Raw genomic sequence first — 20,633 nt, forward strand, 5'->3', positions numbered from 1 at the left:
GCAGACCTGAAACGTCAGCTTTCCTGCTCCTCTGATGCTGCTTGGCCTGCTGTGTTCATCCAGCTCTACACCTTGTTACCTCAGATTCTCCAGCATCGGCAGTTCCCACTATCTCTTGGAATATTGTGTTCAGTTCTGGTCGCCTCATTATAGGAAGGATGTGGAAGCTTTAGAGAGGGTGCAAAGGAGATTTACCAGGATGCTGCCTGGACTGGAGGGCAGATCTTATGAGGAAAGGTTGAGGGAGCTGGGGCTTTTCTCATTGGAGTGAAGAAGGATGAGAGGTGACTTGATAGAGGTGTACAAGATGATGAGAGGCATAGAGAGAGTGGATAGCCAGAGACATTTTCCCAGAGTGGAAATGGCTATCACGAGGGAACATAATTTTAAGGTGATTGGAGGAAGGTGTAGGGGAGATGTCAGAGATAGGTTCTTTACACAGAGAGTGGTGGGTGCGTGGAATGCACTGCCAGCAATCGTAGTAGAGTCAGATACATTGGGGACATTTAAGCGACTCTTGGATAGGCAGATGGATGAGAGTAAAATGAAGGGTATGCAGGTTAGCTTGATCTTAGAGTGGGATAATAGTTTGGCACAACATTGTGGGCCAAAGGGCTTGTACTGTGCTGTACTGTTCTATCTTCTATGTTTTACTTCAGTCACCTGCCCCGCTTTATAGCCCAAAAGAAAGTCTAGTTTTGCTCCTTCTCTAGTAGAAGCATCCACATATTGATAAAGAATATTTTCTTGAATGCATTTCACAAATTCTTCACCACCCAAACTTTTAACATCTTGGTAGCCTCAGTCAAAGTTTGGAAAATTAAAATCCCCCATTATTACAACCTTATTCTGCTTACCTACATCTGAGATCTCCCTATATATTTGTTTCTCAATTTCTCTCATACTATTGGGGTGCCTATAGTACAATTCCATCAAAGTGATCTTGCCTTTCTTATTTGTAATTTCTACCTGTGTATTTTCACTGGAGGATTTTTCAGAAATGTCTTCTCTAGTCACAGCAGTAATATATTCCTTTATCAAAAATGCTACTCCCCACTTCTTGTCTCCTTTTCTATCCTTTCTAAGCATCTAAAACCTGGAACATTGAGCTGCCAGTCTTGTCCATCTCTAAGCCATGTTTCTGTAATAGCTATGACATCCCAACCCCATGTTCTTAAACATGCCCTGAGTTCATCAGCCTTACCTGTGAGACCCCTTGCATCAAAATAAATGCAATTTAGTTCTTCAGAGTCACTACATACTCTGACTCTCTCTTGTCTTTCTTTTCTAATTGACATGCTCTCCTCACATTCAGAACCTTCCCTATCAATCTACTCAAAATTCTTCCACTCCCCGTCTCTATCAGTATAAAGTCTCCCTTAATGGAATGAGCAAATCTCCCTGCTAAGATGGTCCCTTTCCAGTTTAGGTTAGACCCATCCTTTTTGAACAGATCTTTTGTATTCCAAAAGATATTCCAATTGTCCAAAAACCTGAATCCCTGAACAATACACCAGCTCTTCAGCCATTGATTTATCTCCTTTAACCCTTTGTTCCTTCCCTCATTTGAGTTTGGCTTTGGGACGAAACCAGAAATTAAGTTATTATTTTTTAATCTTGTACCTAACCTCTCAAATTCACTCTGTACTGCTTTAATCTTTTCCCTAAAATTGTCATTCCTACCAATGTGATTATGAGTTTGTATACAGGAAGTTGTGATGTGATAATGACGATAACAAGTACTGATTTGTTTATTGATACAATCATTTAATCTCAGAATAATATGTGTCATCTGCAAGAGATAAATTGAACAGGAGAGCTCAATAATTGAATCCACTTTTTCATATGTTTTCATTCTGCAACCAATACATTTAAATTGAATGAGAATTAAGTTAGTTGGCTTGAAGTAAAAAAATCTTTACTTTTTTGGTAAAAATTAAGACTTAAATTTCAGAAACACATTACAGCTTTATACTTTATATTAAATCGTAAAGTTAAGTATTTGAAACATATGTACACTTTGAATTGTTGGAGCCTGGTAAAAATCTTAATTTGGTTTTAACCCAAATTTAGTTCTTCTTTCAAGTTGACATAATTATTCTTGATATAAAGCCTGTAAATGGATTCAAAACATCCACGTTTATTTTCTATTTACTAGATAATGTCAAATTAAAAATCTCAGGTGAAATCAAACTTCTATAATATTAGCATATGGAATTTTATTTCTTAATTGTTATCTAAGTAAATATTTATTATTTAGCTCATAATTAAATGTCTTGTAATTGAAACATAGTTGATCATGATATAATTTTTCAAGTTGAAATAGAGCTATCATTAACACCCTACTGGGATCTTGCAGTATTTAAAACATGTAAACAGCATTTGTGGAGCAGAATGTAACAGCTGTGAGAGAATTCTTTCATCCATATAGCTTTTCTCCAGCACTTGATCCATGGCAATGTAGCTGGAAATATTTTTTTTTCTCTTTTTATTCACAAATTAAGTCATAGCCATTCTTATGTAGTTTAGAGTTTTATGACAGGCCAGGTCTCGGTGCAATGTGATGTTGTATATATTAATCTGAATTTTACTGCTTGCAAACTGAAACTTGGAGCATTACATGTGCAGCTGACACTTAAATCAGTCATAAAGCAAATTATCTACACATCTGAAATGGAACAAAATGTCAGCAAAGCAATGGGAGTCCATCAATCCGGAATCTAGGTTTAATTTAAATCAATTCATTAATACAGTACTGTGTAGGACATTCTAATCCACAATGAAGTAAGATTGAGCAAATATCTTTGTGTTGCACAAAGTGAATCCATTATTTTGAAATCAGTAATTTTGTGCATTATTGTGTAAAGTTAAACTGAAATCAGTTTTCTTTCCAGAATTAATTTGTGATCTGCAGAAAGACCATAAGAGGGATAATCATTTTTGGCCAATTTCCATCTTGTTCAGTGTTTGTTTAAATCGCTATTTGCTAATTGAAAGCCAAATGCCAGAGTCATCCTGTTTAAATTGGCCAACCTGTCAAATATACTCTTAAATTGAGAACAAAACAAAATCACGTAGTTATACACACCTTCTGACAAACCTATAAAATGTTGCAAGTGTCTAGTGAACACCTTAAATAGATTAAAATGTAGCTTCCCCATGACAAGAACATTGAAGTAGTTGGGTGACAAAGCCAAAAAGCTAATTGCAAGATTGAGCAATAGCTTTACTAGTAGATTACACAGCAGACAAACAACATATGTAATACTGAGATGAAACCCTCCTGAAAGGCACAGATCCAAGACACCAGGATGAGTAACTAAACATTTGAGCTAAGTATTCACCCACTGGAGAACCAGTTGGGAGGTAAAGAATCCTTGGTAGATCTTACATATTGGATCTTTTCAGATTCAGAAGAGGGAATTGTTATTTTATGAGGTAGGTGCTAATGGGTTTAGAAGAATATGATGTTAAGCCAGTAATCAACTTATTAAAAATTAATGATTTTCACAAAATATTGCATCAATATGTCCATATAAACTGATTTTCCTATGTGTGTATAGTAGCCCAGAAATTCCAATAGTGGGTAGCTGTTTTGATAGTGTAGATTGGAGTGTGCATCAGAATAATGCAGAAATCCCAGTGCAGCTGACAACGAAGGAATTGCCTGGGAAGTTGTAAATTCTGATAGGCAATTTTAGTCCACCTCCATGACTGTTTTGTGCCAGCAACCATGACACGCTGCATTCAGTCTGCACTAAGAAGCAAGGCAAGGAAAAAAATGCTGTGAACCCGTAGGTTTTCTTTAAAGCTTCAATGTGTTAAAAGGCATTGTGTGTGTTCAAGTAAGGGTAAAGTGAGTGAGTGCTCAGAAAGCAAGCTAGAAACTCTGGTACATCCTGTTCAGATGCATAAGATGGGTGTGTGTCCCTGCACACAGTGCGACCTGGCAGTAGCATTGCAATATAAAGTGTCAGCTAGCTACAAAGTTGTGTATTGAAGTGCTGCAGTGTCTTCAGAATCATACTGGGATTGAGCATGGCAATATGGAGAGGCTGATGTTTCTGCAATGTCGACTTCTGAGGAATAAGGTGGTCAGTGATGATGGAATGTGTTTATATATAGAGTTTATATGGTGAATAGACCTGAACATGAAGACCTGGAGAAGCAACAGGCAAACTTTTTCTGCTAGGTAACCACTTTGACTTTCAAGTGGGGAATTGGTACCATCTAGTTTATCACCATGTAGGAATGAAGTGAGATCAACAAATAATGAGGTGCAAATGCATGGAAGTAAGATCCTTGCCACTTTCCTCGCAAGATTCTCATCTAGTCTTGAAAACCTTGAGGGGGAAAACAAACATTTTTTTGTTGACATTGAGAATCTCATTTTTCATCTGATTGTGTCCAAAATTTCTCACCATTGCCCATACTGGTCAGGGGCTGGGGAAGTTTTATTGAAAGTTTCTGACACTGATCAGAATTTCTGAACCAATGATATGGATTGCAAATTTATAAGATTTTTATGTCCCGCTGTCAGTCCTGTAGAACAAGAACAGAGTGGTCTTCAGAGTTGACTTAAAGAGAACATTTGGCGCATCTTACACTTGCATAAACATTAGTACTAACATGGAACATGTGACTATTCATAATGATCTAGCTGAAGAAGTACAATCCATATCATGGATACAAATTTTAGAAGTTGATTGGTTCATGTGAGGATGGGAACTACAGGTTGAGATCTAATGTCAGAAATGTCTTTCCTGCGACGTTTGAAGTTGCAAAACATTTCTAGGTTTGGTTTCAAACTGAAACTATAAAATATGTGGTATATGGAAATAACCTCCAATGAATAACAACAGCTTGGTCATGTCAAAACTGTTATCTGTTATTGAGAAGAATCAGTAATCTGGACAGGAATGCCTGATGAAGCATTTTCCTATTGTTTTGGATGCAGTAGTCCCTAAACTGCAAGAAGCAGTCATGACAGAAAGAACGGTTGTAATAATTGGGGGAATGGATTCCAAAAAATCATGTATGTTCACAAATGTCTTGAAATAACAGCCAATAAAATTTATTTTTATGCAGAATAGAATTTAGTTGTCAAACAATATAATTAATATTTGCGAAAAGTAAGTTGACGCTGTGATAAAAAGGATGTGATTTATTTCCATTATTTTTTTCGTGTTTGAATTTCACACTAGTGGCATATGGATATGGTATATACATGTGGAAGTGTTTAATAATTAGATCAGTCTTTTCAGAACTATGATTTTAAATTAGTATGTATCAGAGAACACATAACTGAAGGCAAGTTTTATTTCTCTTAGGAAACCAAATCTGTTCACAGCAGATAAGGGAATGTTATCTCAGTGAAAGAGTAGACTGTGAAACTTCCAGACTCAGAATGTTTTATTATAAATTTGCATTGGTCATTCAAGGCTGAGAAAGTCTAAAACTTCAGTTATGTAAGAATACAAGGAAAGTATTTTACAGATCACAAGACAGGAACTAAGGAAATATAACAGTTAAGTCAAATCTACAGATTGACAGGGAAGGAAGCTGTATTTGATTTTTGAGTAACTGCAAGGTGATATTGGGGAGCAGATGGAACTATGCTTTGCTATGTATTTTGAATTTTTAAAAACTCTTAGTTTAGATAGCTTGGTTTGGTTTATTTTTTTTTTCTAATGTACTATTAACATCTGTCTTGTTGTCAAAATCAGATCTTCAGCCTGGTGTTTATATTTTTCAGTGTAGTGCTGACATATTCAGTTTTTTTAAAAATGTATGATCTATCAAGCCAGATTTCATTCTGGGATCAGTGGCAATATCAACTAGGATCATACCAATACAGTAACTAGTAGTTTTGTAACTGCAAATACCTTTAACTAAGGGTAAGTGTTACCAACTATGCAACTCTCAAAATATCAGCTGAGGCCCTTTACATGTCATGAATTTCCTCAGTGTTCCATAGTTTGGGGTTACTTCTAATCTAAGATCATGGCAATATATCTGCATCTCAGTAATAACCACACACCCATCTCTCAACATGATCTGCCTGAATGATCCTGTTGAGCCCGACTACATCACGTAATTCCAGGGCATACTTCATGTTTTCTCCTCCACACTTGTGCAGTACCAGCAATGGACAGCACTCTTGGCTGTATTGAGACTATAGAGCTGCTACCCCTCTGATTAAATAGGAGATCTTGAGATGGGCTTTTCACATGTTACGACATGGAAGCCCAGAGGGCAAGTAATTAACTGCCTGATTTGACATAGGTTAGATGACACTTCTGAAAATGGCCATGCCAGAGTAACCCCTGGCTATCCAGTCAGTGGCTGGGACCACAGTTATATCATTAAATGCAATCCATACTCTTTCAGGATTTAATTCCACACCTGTGAAATTTCCACGAAGGGCTGTTGCATTTATGAAATAATTATTATTTAAATTTTGGCTCTGTAGTCTATTATAAGCATTCGTTGATGGCATTGCTTCCTAATTGCTTATTCCTTTATCTGAATAAAGTGCTTATAATTGCCTAAAATATTTCATTTATTATTAATTACATATAGTTATGTAATTCATGTCTCAAAACATGTTTTGCTCATTAATAGTTATAAAAATAAACTACAGTTATGTATTTTTGTACACAATCTTGGCATTGCTGGCGAGGCCAGCATTTGTTGCTATGCATCATTGGTGCTTGAACTGATTGGCTCTCTAGCTCATTTCAGAGACAGTTAAGAGTCAATCACATTGCTGTGGATCTGGAGCCACATGTAGTCCAAACAAGGTGAGGATAGTAGATTTCTTTCCCTACAGGACATTAGTGAACTAGATACATTGTACATGGTTACATGGTTGCACTTAGACCAGTATTTTTTAACTGACAATATACTTTTTTTAAACGTACAGTATACCTCAATGCCATTGCCTCCCCATAGTATGATACATAGTATTACCTGTATCGTTGGTAATTATTATTGCAAAAATCTGAACAGCAATGTATCTATTTACTGACATGTTGTAAAATTTGTCATTGGAATTCAACTACTGTAAGAGATATAAAAAAGCATTTATTTTGTTATCAGGCCCAAACAGAGATGTAGAATATGTACTTGTTGACTCTGCTGATGGATTTTTCTCCATTGATAAGTATTCTGGAATCATCAGTCTGGAAAAGGCATTGGATAGAGAGCAGCAAGCATTATACAATCTCACCATCAAAGCTACAGATCAAGGAATATCAAGGAAACTCTCAGCTTTCACCATGGTTTCTATCGTTGTGTTGGACATCAATGATAATCCACCAGTTTTTGAGAGGCGAGACTATCTAGCCACAATTGCGGAAGATGTAGGCTTGGGAACTGAGATTTTAGTTTTGTATGCTGCCAGCAAGGACATTGGTGCAAATGCAGAAATTACGTACAATATTAGATCTGGTAATGAACATGGAAAATTCAAAATTGATCCTCAAAAAGGTAAAAGTAATCTGTTCTGCTCTTCCTTCGTACCAAATCAGTTTACAGTTTAAGGTAGACTGTAGAAAATGTTTATAGGTTTATAGCAGCCAATTTTGTGATATTAAATGTTAAGTGTGCTCAATAAATGAGGCATGTTCGCTCCCCAGATGTTTGAAAACTGTAAGCATTCTATATGAAATACATTGATAATACAATGTAATTTTGCACATAAAAACTAATCTAAATATCAATATTTCAACTATAATATTTGATATTGAAGCTTCTGACTTTTTTTTTTACATTTTTATAATGGCTTCTGATGCTTGCTAAGAATTCTGTACTCACATCTTCATATAAATGAGCTCAAATTTAGAATACAGTTAAAAGCATGAAAGACCATCTGAGACAACATTTTCAAATTCATTGCAATTCTGAATTTTAATGTAATCCTCAGAGCTCCTCTTTCTCTGCAGGCATATCTAGATGCTGCTTGATCCAAATTATATTGTTGTGCAAGTCTACTGCCCTTTGAGAAATACCTTCACTGGAATATCCAATTTACTACTAAATTAATTTGTGCCAATTGGCTTTTGAGCACATGTCGATGCAAGCAAAAGAATGAATTCATTGAGGCAACATTGTTGGCATGTAAAGCCTTGCTTGATGGCAATGAGAATCAGAGAATCCATTTCAGAAATCATGATATTCCCAATTTTCTAGTGAGAATTGGTACCAGAATTGTAGATGGGTAAGGAGTGAGATTGACCTTTGAAAATGGTTGAAATAATCAATAATGAATTTACAGACCAGCTTGTACTCCACCCAGTTTTCTGTTTCATTGGCTTTGATTGAATTTTAGCATAAGTTTCATTCCAATGATAATCACTGTTGATGCTGTCTTGGCTAAAATATGACATTATGTGTTTGGAATGATTATTTTCTGTGTTGGGTTTAGATTTGCTTGACTTTTTTTGAACTTTACTTCAAACACAGGAATTGTTTCTATAATTGAATATCTCGACTATGAAACTTGTAAGGGTTACTACCTTACAGTTGAAGCCAGAGATGGAGGCTCTCCTTCACTGAGCGCAGTCACTACAGTAAATGTCAATATAACAGATGTCAATGATAATGCACCAGAGTTCAGTAGAGAAGTATACAATGCTGTTATCAGTGAAGATGCATCTATCGGAGACTCGGTCATTAAGGTATATCTTTTTATTAATGCTTTTTGCTACGCTATACTTCAAAAATTTGGTGAAGAAAGATTCTTGAGCATCATACTAGTCTGCGGTCACAAAATAGATGACTGGAAAAGGGAGTTTTGTCAGCAGACACCAGGAGTAATTACTAGGAAAGTAGAAATGCATTCATAACACGTACTTCTAAACTTTTCCCTCAATAGTTGGGGATAGTGCAGATGTAGAGGTGCAATCCATCTCTTTTAATTTTTACCCTTTGGAAGTTGCCACCATAAATTCCAACTTCAGTTTGGGGACATTCCTGCACTTACCATAGCTTTTTTCACTATTCTGCCATTTGGATCCCATCAAGCAGAAATAAATTAGCACTCAATTACGGATAATTCAATTGCCATTGGACCCTGGGCCAACCAAGAATAATATTTGTCCAGTCTTTCATTTTGGTAAGGCTGTTCTCTTGTTCATTATCATGGACCTCCAAAAATTCCAGAATGTCCATGCACTGAATATCACTATCATATCAGCACATTCTTAATATTATAATGACTTCATGCCCAAGATTTGGGGTATTAGTGGTCCAAAAGTGGTCACAGGAACAACAGCACAATTGTACACCTGCAGTTTCTAAGCTATACATAATAGCTAAAATACATTCCACAGGCATCTCAAGTGTTATGGGGAAAATAATGTGATAATCAGAGCGTACTGCGTTATCAAATGGCAGGCTTTCTGCACGTTCAATGGGGTCAGTGCAACCAAACAACCAGAGACCGTTGGTGTTTCAAGAGACCTGTCTAAATGGTTGCCAAGACTGCATACACAGGCATTTACGGTAAAGGTACACATGACTATAGTAAGTTAGCCAATACAATAGACATAAGTACACTTCTTCAAATACCCTCATTTTTCCCAAATTCCATGCTGTGTAATTTGTAGCTACAAGTTGTGCAAGTTATCTAATATACATGGTCACAAAAAAAATTATAGTTCATTTATAAAACAGGGTTCTAACTCTAGTCATTCCACTTTTGTGTGTTTCTATATATACATTGTGTATAATCTTTAGATTGTTCGCATTTCCTAAAGGTACGCATATGTGTTGTTGCTTGCTGTTTATCTAGTATCTGCTCATTCCAGGGTGATGTTCCTTCTGTAGGAAGTGTTCTTCCAACCATGATTACTGCTGTTGCCGATCCATTTCTATTGCTCTGGAATTGACGGTAATTCTGTTGTCTATGTAGGAATGAGATTACATCTTTCCAAGCAGTGAAGGCACAGCTGCTCTAGTTGTACATGGATGTCTGTCATTGTGGTCATGTACCTGGTCATGCATGTCCACCCTGTAAGACCAAAGTAATAATTGCTCAACACCATTCCCAAGTTGTCTTGTGGGCTGACTTTTACTGAGCGTATTGAATGTTTGCACTCTGTCTGACTCTTCAATACTCAGCTCTGGCATTGACTTGGCAGTTTTATCAAAGTGAAATATAGTTTCTGTAATTTCACTTGATTTTGTCACCCACACTTGGTAGTAATTCTGGCTTCAGTGACTTTTACTGTTGGAGTAGTAGTTTGGATGTGATGTGACATGAGAACTATTTTCCATGGCTTCAGTATTTATATTTCTGCACTCAAGAATTGCTGGATCTTTTCCATGTTTTATATGAAGTTTTGATTTCAAAATTTCATGATTTTTCACTGCACTGCAGTCTTTCCATTTGACTAAGGATAGTGTGAAGATGATGTATGGCTTTGAATTTTGCAATCCTTCATGAAGCAGCTAAATTTTCATTCATAAATTGGAGGTCACTGACACTGATCACAATGCCTGGAATGCTGTGATAGCTGAACCGCACTTTCAGACATTCTTCAGTTTAACTGGTAATCATTGGAATCAGCTGATCAGCCTCCCAGTAATCAGAATTGTAGCCAACAATAATATGATAATCAATCCCTGTGAGAGTTAAAAGGTCTATTTCAAGCTTTATCTGTGGTCTCCCTGGGATGTCATAAGTCATAAGTGGCTCTTCAACTTGCATAGCTTGGGATTCATTATGGACATTGCACTGACCAAATCTAAATCACATTGCTCCTGCTTGGCCTCTTCTCTTAGACATGTCTCAATTCTTTGATGTACTTCATTCAGATACTTCAACATATCTTTTTTCATTGTCTTGGAGATAATGACTCTACTTTCTTTGCACAATATGCCACCTCGGGCTATAAATTCATTACTATATGCCCATACTCTCTTACAGCAGCAAGTGTGTTATTGATACTTTCAGGTCATCCTTTCATCAGCACTTCCTGCAACGTGAAGAGTTGCGCCTTGTTACATATTTTGTCTGATTTGAGCAACACTGTTGTCTTTCAGATGCAGAGTCTCTGCTAGATTGTTGACTTTCAGACTGCGTTGAGCCATTACTTCTCATTTAATGTGGAAGATTTTGCACTCTGTCTTCATATTCTAAAAATTCTTAGTGTGTATCTCTCTTGACAGCATGTTTGTAATGTGCATCTGTTTCCCTTGCTTGTATGTTGTTTAACTCAGTTGGCTGAATGGTTGGTTTGCGATGCAGAATGACACCAACAGAGTAGGTTCAATTTCTGTACCACTGTGAAAGCCCTGCCTTCTCAACCTTGCGACTCACTTGAGGCATGGTAACCTTCAGGTTAAACTCACCACCAGTCATTTCTTTCTAATGAGAGAGCAGCCCTATGGTCATCTGGGACTATGGCGACTTTACCCTTTCATATGTTATATTTAGAGGATCACTGTGCATAAGATGTAACATTCTTTGCAGATGCTTTTGAGCAGAAAGAAAAAGTTTAAGAAAGATGTTTTGAAATGACGACTCCATTGATACTATTTCTCTACCTAACAGGTACTGATTAAAAAGCTCACAAAGACAATCGCAGGCACTCATTCTGTATATTAGCATAACATCATTTGGTTTGTTTTCACCTCTTGAATGTAAATGCAATTGGCGGCCCTTGCTTTCTAAAGGTTGCTCCAAGTCCTAGCTTGCTGGTTCACACTACAAGGTCAGCATTGTGATACCTCAACACTGATGCTGCCATCGTTAGTAGTTTAATTCTAGTGTAAGATGATTCTTGTGCACCCCAATACACTGCATGTCCTTAGAAGTGAGATTTAATAGAAGTTCGGGCTATTATCATAGAATCATAGAATCCCTACAGTGTGGAAACAGGCCCTTCAGCCCAACAAGTCCATACTGACCCTCAGAGCATCCCATCCAGACCCAGCCCCCTATAACCCGCCTAATCTACACATCCCTGAACACTATGGGCAATTTAGCATGGCCAATCCACCTAGCCTGCACATCTTTGGACTGTGGGAGGAAACCGGAGTACCCGGAGGAAACCCAAGCCGACATGGGGAGAACGTACACACTCCACACAGACAGTTGCCCAAGGGTGGAATTGAACCCGGGTCCCTGGCGCTGTGAGGCAGCAGTACTAACCATTGAGCCACCATAAAATAATGTGAGAACTTTTCTAAATAGGTCACAAATCCAACAAACCATTTCAGTCTTTTCACATCTGTTGGTCATTGCTTCTCTGCTACACGTCTCTCCTTGTCAGAATCCAGATGAGACACCTTTTACTGTCAGTCTTTTACCAACCCTCTTGAATTCAGACTCCTGAATTGCATCTTTTTCTTGTTCAGCTCAGATTGTGGTAAGCTGTCTAGCAATCTCACGAAATTCTGATCGTGATCTGTGATGTATCTCCACATCCATAGACTAGCAGATCATTCTCAACAGCTTCCACTCCAGAAAGATCACTGCTGATCTCATACTAATTGATGATCTTATGGAGCAGCAGAATTGCTAAACAGCGTGCTCCACCATCTTTATCTCCAAAATGACAGGTAGAATTTAGTTAGAAAACTGCTGATTTGATCCAGCTGCACTTGTTAGTCACTATCCTTCACATTGAAAATAGTAACCAACTTTTGCTTGGCAAGTTGTGTCACATTTTCTTCAGTGATTGGCATAGATGTTATGAGATCTCTACAAAGTTTTATTGAGATCTTTTCCATCTGTGCATTGTCTATTTTTTCAGGGTTTTTTAAAAAAATTCTGCTGTTCTAATCCATTATGTCAGACTTGCCATTATCATGATTACTCCCTTCTTTTCCAGCTCTTCCATCTTGTCTTCAGGCTAGGCTTGAGGCCAGGTTGGGTTTGCTGCATTAGTCTCTCAAATTCTTCCAATTTGTGATGATATTCACCAGGAGTCACCTAAGTCCAGTGAAAACATTTTTGTAATCTTGTAGGATCTACTTGGTAGTAAATTGCTTAGTGGCGTGCAAAATGCTTTGAATCTCTTTTGACACATTTAGGAATACTCATCCAAGTATTGGACTTACATCATTTGAAAGGAATGAACTTTGCTTAACACCTATCTAGAACTGGTTCTCACAACTGTAATGGGCTCTAGGCTTCATTTGTTCTCTTGGCATGAATAGCATTCTATCTTATAGCATGAACTTAATTTAAAAGCCATAATCTTTCCAGTCACTATCTTGAACTACTTCATATAGATCTGCAAAACTCAAGATGCTTAATAAAATAATGTATCTGTCTACCACTTCACGTTCACTTGATGCGCTCCTGTTGTCATCATTCGACCAGTCAAAAACTATTTATCACCTTTAGACCTGATGATGCCAATCTGTTGTATGGTGTAAAACAATTCATCAGAATCTTCAGCTGACATCTCTCCAGTAGCCATCTCTATAGGTTTGCATTGCTTCTTTGTAGCTAAACACTTGCATGCAAAGTGATTCAGCGTCTCTCAGTTAAAGCTGCCCCCATGCTAGACAAGCTTCCATTTCTTTTGTATAGTGTTCTCTGCAAATTTGCATCTTGTCCCCTGGCCTTGACCTTTATGTAAATATTTCTTCCTTTTTACCAATCTGTGATTCTCATTTGGCTTGGAATGTTTCTTGGCACATGTGTTATCTGATGATTAATTATTTCAGAGCTTCTGTACATCTTAATAGCTTCCTTGAGTTTATTTTCCTGTCCAGGCAAAGATGCTGTCACGGCAGAATCTCTTATGCTTAAGATAAACCCAGCTCTGATGAGATAATCTTTCAGTTGTCTAAACTCTCAGGGTTCAGCGAGATGTATCAGTGCAGCCATTTATTGACCACCAGACTCCCTTTCCCAAGAGCTCTAATGTTGAACATGTCTTGTGTATACATTAGATAACATTAATATGGAATTCAAAGTCTATCTTCAAAGCTTTCAAAATCTTTCCTGTTGACATTTCTGCTCCTGAATGAGACTTTGGCTATATTGCAACATGTGGCACTCTTTTCCCAGCACTGACAGTAGGCTTGGAGCTCTTATTTGTGCAGCTTTTCTTTTCATTAATTCTGTTGCTATTTCATTGTTTTGTTAATGAGGATAGAAAAAAATTCTAGTTCTGTTTCATTTCTCCTTTCACTCCAACAGTAGAAGGGAGAGGAAAATTCTCAGCCATGTTGATTTATCTAGTAATTCAAAGTTGAGGACTTTTTGAGAACTTTTCCATTGTTGTTGTTGCACCTCACTGAGGAAGTGCATTGGCAATAAAACCCCATTTTTCCTGGAGTCATCACAAAAGTTAAAGCTTTTTTTAAACAAGTATATAGAATTCCCCAACCTACCTATCTTTGAAACCCAGGTTGATGGAAAGCACAGCTCTGGCTTCTGTACTTAACATAATGACTTTTTATTACAAGTAAATAGACACGAGCTACAAGAAAACAATTATGCACCGTAAACATGAAATTCTACTTCTAAAGCCCATTCACATAAACTCCCCTTATACACATGCACACACACAACACGTGTGTACCCACATATTGAAAAGAAATATGTGTTTATGGACAGAGGGAAAATTGGGAAAGCGGTTCAGTGGTTTCTGTTCACAGGCTCTGGTGAAATGGTTCTTCTGGGCAGAATGCTGCTTCTCAGTCTTCCTTTTTTGGATGCTTCCTCTAGTTTGCAAGAGGCACAGAATAGCTAATTCACTTATAAAAGATCTTTGACTTCTTAATTTAAAGTCGCTGCTTGCAGCAACTGCTGATGGAATGATAAATTGGATTTCTTCAGGCTTAAAAGGGCTTTTACTGCAGAGCACAGTGACAGCTTCTGAGCTGGTGGAGTTCTGATTACTTCATATCTTAACACAGCCCCAAGGTGCTATCTGAGAATTTGTTGGCAACTGGAAGGCCTTTGCCATTAATAATTGATCACTTATCTACAGACCAATCAGCTTCTTAGAAACCAGAGCTGCATCTGTACACAACTCTTCATCTCCAGCTCATCCACCACTGAAGCTTCAATTACTGATTGAACAAGCAAATGTATAATCAATACTTACAACGAATGCCAGGTTACTTGCTTTCAAAACATTCAGCAATTCTTGGTTTTTAACTTCTTCTTTTCCTTATTTCAATCCACAATTAAAACTGCAGAAAAATAAAAAATACACTGCCTTTATACCTTTTATTTCAGTAGCTGACTTCTTTAAAAATCTTCTTTACAGCTTTAAAAATCCACACATTTTCAGTTGAACATTCTTTCCTGTCTTTTCTACAATACCTAGCTATCTTACAGTTCTGAAAATGCATCAGTCCCAGTGCTTGACTCCTGAAACAAAGTTTAAAATAATCTGTTTTATTGGCTGACAAGACTACACACAAAGGCACTTATAGCAGTAATAGACGGCTACCTCAAGCCAGTCAACACACGAAGTACAACTCTACTTCTCCCAATACGGCTAGGAACTGGTGCAAAATGGTGGGACAGTGGCTCAGTGGGTTAGCACTGCTGCCTCACAGCACCAGGGACCCAGGTTCGATTCCACCCTCGGGTGACTGCCTGTGTGGAGTTTGCACATTCTCCCTGTGTCTGCGTGGGTTCCCTCCCACAGTCCAAAGATGTGCAGGCTAGGTGGATTGCCCATGGTAAATTGCCCGTAGTGTTCAGGGATGTGTAGATTGGGTGGGATGCTGTGTGGGTTGGTGTGGACTTGGTGGGCCAAAGGGCCTGTTTCCACACTGTAGGGATTCTATGGTTCTAAAACAAAGTATAAAATATGCTTCCAATTCATTTACGGTTGGTACCCTCCTTCCATTGTAACTTTTACACCAATTATCAACTTTGAGACCACATTATTTTGAGTCCTTGCCCCCAAGTACCCCATTCGCTGCAACAGCTCTATAATCTTGGTGCTACCCTATTTGTCTTGGCCCTCTTATGCTTTGGAAGCACTGTGGCTAGAAGACCACTTGTATGTTGCAATTTCAAAGTGACTCTGCATAGATTGTATTTATTTCCTGAGAGCAGATTGTGTTACAGTCTGCTATTTGTGCAGGTCACAAAGGTTTCTTCAATTATGCCAATGAAGAACAAAAACAAGACAGGTAACAACACCCTGTCTGTCCTCAAGGAGCTGACAGAGTTTGCACAACATTACTTTGAAATAGCGCTTCACAACAAATAATTAACCTCATCAACTAGCAACTACATTTTCCTCTACTTTCTAAATCCTCCTCCAAAGCAAACCTTTTAAGGATGCCTTTGCCAGCTCTCCAAACTTAATGCTTGGCATCTGTTTCACCACTAATACGAGGGTTTTACTCTTTAAAATCTTTCATTAAGTTAGAGATATTATGAGAGTGGAAGTTGTATTTGTTAATATATCACTTTGCAAGTATGCTGATGGCAAACACTTCCAGCTATTTTATACTGTTGGTTTCATTTCTTATTTTGAATATAACATTTATAATTGATTCACTTTTGATGTTTGACCATGGTAGAAGTGCTATTTTTTTTATTGCATTTCTCAATATTAACCTAGAATTTATTTGCTTAGGTTCTGGCAGAAGATTGTGATAGTCAGATCAATGCACAGATTCATTTTTCCATTGTGAATGGAGACCCAGACAACTACTTCAATATTAGTCCAGTCACAGGCTTAATCAAGGTCAAAGAGCGACTTGATAGAGAAAAAGTAAGAAAAGATTGATCAAAGAACCTTGTTTTAACATCCTGTAAAATATTTCCAATTTGAACTGCTGTGTCTTTCTTGGTAAATTTACTGTGTGGTTAGTATTGATCTTTATAGATCAATGCTCATTTCAACATGTTGTGAAGTTAGCTGGGGTAGAAATGACATTCTGTATTCAGCCATTATATTTCTTGGCTATCTAGAAAGAAACTACAAGCAGATTGCTGAAAAGTGCTAAACCATTGATGCTTTTATGTATTTAACTTGTGATTTAATGTGACTTTCACGATGTGAACAGCATAAACATACCATTGAGTATGCTGAGGTCCCCCAGATGATTATATTACTGTAAATAATGGAGGACGATTTGACTGACAGAATAATTAAGTTGCAGTGCAAGGAAAAATACAGTAAATGCATGTTTCAAAATAATGTAAATCCCTGGTTTTGCACAAAGATAAAGAAAGGAGTTTATTCAATTTGCAGAGGAAAGTGTATGCCTTTACCAAATGCAATTATCTTAAACTAAATCTATTATCTTATCTTTTTAGGAACAAAAACAGAAGTTGCTGGAAAAGCTCAGCAGGTCTCGAAGGAGTTCTGAGGAAGGGTCACCGGGCCCGAAAGGTTAACTCTGATTTTTTCTTCACAGATGCTGCCAGACCTGCTGAGCTTTTCCAGTACTTCTGTTTTTGTTCCTGATTTACAGCATCTGCAGTTATTTCAGTTTTTATCTTTTTAACCTGATTCTATATTTCCAAGTACTAGTTGTTTCATTTATTTTGATCTATGTGAGTAATTTTATTCTAAATCATAAAAATTATGTTTAGAGTAGAGTTTTTAAACCTGAGTAAAACAAAAGCATTATTTGTTGTTTATTTGTTGTTATTTTCTTGCGCAAACTAGCCTTTTGCTGAAACTTGATGCTGCATCTATTGAGTGTCAGGACCATGCCAAATTGCTTAGCTGAAATCATTAATCATAAATTATTACCCCCATTTATGATCCCTCAGGCAGTAGAGGCAGTCATAGGTCAGGAGTAGAGGGCCAGTGTTTGGATGAACTGTGACCGGCAGCAGCCCACAATTTTAATGTTTCGTCGGAGAGAGCATATCTACATCTTGTCAGTTGAGTAAATGACAATTCTAACAGGAAGTGAGATTCTGTTATTGCTCAGGTTATCAGTTTTAATTGAGCAAAAAGTAATTGTAGTTTGGTTTTATTATTCTATAAGTTGATATTAGAAACCAAAGATTTTTTTTGTAGCTAATAATAAAATGATGGGTAAAGGTAGGTATTCTGCTCTTGGAAGAGAATTCAGAGGGGTAATACTTCTAATCGTTGTTGCGCATTCATCTCTGCTAAGATGCATTTTCTTTGGTAGGTCCTGATTAATTGCTCAAAATTGGCTTCTAGCAACACTCCTGACAGCAAGAATAAGCACTCCTGCATCCCAGTGCAAAGGAGAAAACTGATGATCTAACAGTGGGAACACTGTTTTAGATTAAAAAGATTAAGAACATATGAGGATTACTTATTTCAAAGGGTTGTGAATCTGTGGAATCTCCTAAGAAGGCGATAGACAAATTTTAATTAGTAACCAGTTGAAGGTGGGCAGAAAGTGGAGTTGAGGCTGAGATGACATTAGCCATGATCTTATAGAATAACGGAAGCAGGTTTGAGGGGCTGAATTGCTTGCTCCTGCTCCTAGTTCTTATGGTCTTGTGTTCTCGTATCTTGTAAATACAGATGTGTACTAATTCTGAGAAGCAGCGAGCTGGGCCTTCAAAAGGGAAGTTACTTCTAGCAAAATGGACAGAGACAAGTCTATTATAGGGCCCACTCCCTCCAAGGAGCCACTTTATGGCTATTAGTGCAGCTTCTTCAATCTCCCTGTTAATTTCTACATAGCAGCTACAGGAAGGTAGATTCATGGCCATACCTCCTTACGTCGATGAAAATAATTAGCAAAGCAGTTGCCCTTCTTAAAAGTGTAGGGGAGAAAAAAAGATTCAAGTGATACTAAGGACCACCATCCCAATTCAGTTGCAACTTGGTGGCAGAGAATAGGTGCCACCTTAACTGCAGTCTTATCTCTCAGTTGAAAGGTCATGAAGTTCAAGTCCTATTCCAGAATGTGGTTGCAATATTTAGGTAACAAAGTATTTGAGAATGCTGATTTATTAATGTTTGCATTATTCTAATAAAATATGGGGCTGAGATTTTGTTTCACTATTTTAATGAATTTAACAATCACAGAACTGTTGCAAAAGAGGAGGAGGCCATTGAGCCTGTTGCATCAGTACAGCATTCCATCGGAACAATTTCCTGAGTGCCCTTCACCTGCATTGACCCCCTGGGTCTGCACATTCTTCCTTTTCTGATAACAATCTAATTATTAATGAATGAATCAATTGATCCCACCTGTGACACATTCTCAGGCAGTGTATTTCAGATTCTAAATGCTTGTTGCATCAAAACATATTTTTCCCTCATGATGCCATTGTTTCTTTTACCAGTGATCATAAATCTGTGTCCACTCGTTCTCAATCCTTTCACCAATAGCAACAGTTTTTTTTTTCCAATCTACTCTGATCAAACTCCTCATGATTTTGAATATCTCTATCAAATTTACTATCAACCTTCTTTCTCCAGGAAAGATAGTTTCAATCTTTACAATCGAACTGTGTAACTGAAGTTCTTCATGTCTGGGGCCTTCTCTCTGTAATGTCTTCAAATTGGGCACAAGGTGAGGCTGAGTGGTGTTCTGTACAATAATATAAAACATAGAACTGCAGATGCTGGAAACCTGAAACAAAAATTGAAATTACTGGAGAAATTCAGCAGGTCCGGCAGCATCTGTGAGAGAAAGCAGTATTAAATGTTTTGAGTTCAGTGACCCTTCAGAACTGTCAATGTTTTGGAAAAGGTGGTACATATACTGAAATTAGGGCAGTGGGGGATAATGAAGTGAGTGGTTGGAGATGGAACCTTTTCAGAGAGAATGACAGTTAGGCAGACAAAGGAATGGATAATATACCAAGGAGAAAGAAAACTGATGATAGAGAGGTGAAAATGGATTGGCTGTGTTGAACGCAGCCCCTGTCATGAAATAAGTTGTTCAAAAATTATTGAACTCAATATTTGAGTTCTGGAGGTTGCAGGTTCCCCAAGCAAAAAATGAGATGCTATTCTTCTAGTTTGTGCTGAGCCTCATTGGAGCACAGTAGCAGGCTCGAGACAGAAATGTAGGCCAGAGAACATGGTGATGTGGTGAAGTAGAAGGCAACTGGAAGCTCGGGATCATTTTTGTGGACAGAATGCAGATGTTTCGCAAAGTGATCGCTGAGTCTTGTCTCCCAGTGTAGACAACCACAATGTGAGCAGCAAATACAGTAGAAAACATAAAGTGAAATGCAGTTTCACCTGGAAGTTGTGTCAGGAGCCTTAGATATGAAAAAAGAGGTAAACGGCCAGGTGTTGTAAGTTCTGCTTTAGCATGCTCTTTGGAAGGCTGGTGTAGACTTGATGGGCTGAATGGCCTCTTCCTGCACTTTAAGGATTCTATGGTTTACTTGTCTACCCATTTTACTTACCTCTACACCCTTTTGACATTCTAAACATACCTCTTCAGAATGTTTCGTGATTTTGAAACGGTGTCTTCGTTATTACATCATTTAATGTCTACATTGTTAATCTATGTGTATCTTCCTGATAAAAGTCTAAATACCATCCCTTGGATATCTCCACGGCAAAACATTCTCCAGTCTGATGAACATCTGTTAACCACTATACTCAACTTCCTATCACTTGACCAGTTTGGTATCTATGTTGCTACTTTCTTTTTCTTAACGAGCAATGTCTTGCACACAAATCTATTTTGCATCATTTTTGAAATTCATTCTGGAGGTTCCTACACACCAC

At 37.6% G+C, this 20,633-nt stretch overlaps 1 protein-coding gene across 5 annotated transcripts in view; it reads left to right on the forward strand.

Moving 5' to 3' along the window:
* fat3a (FAT atypical cadherin 3a) overlaps positions 1-20,633 on the forward strand; it is a 689,153-nt gene that overhangs the window by 591,355 nt on the left and 77,165 nt on the right. For all 5 annotated transcript variants that reach the window (XM_048598158.1, XM_048598163.1, XM_048598159.1 and 2 more), the window contains 3 exons: positions 7,102-7,491; positions 8,467-8,681; positions 16,575-16,712. In XM_048598158.1, the coding sequence (XP_048454115.1) occupies positions 7,102-7,491; positions 8,467-8,681; positions 16,575-16,712 (743 nt within the window). The remainder of the gene's footprint in view (positions 1-7,101; positions 7,492-8,466; positions 8,682-16,574; positions 16,713-20,633) is intronic.

Source organism: Rhincodon typus, chromosome 6, assembly GCF_021869965.1.
Source record: "Rhincodon typus isolate 14 chromosome 6, sRhiTyp1.1, whole genome shotgun sequence".
NCBI classification, from domain to species: Eukaryota; Metazoa; Chordata; class Chondrichthyes; order Orectolobiformes; family Rhincodontidae; genus Rhincodon; species Rhincodon typus.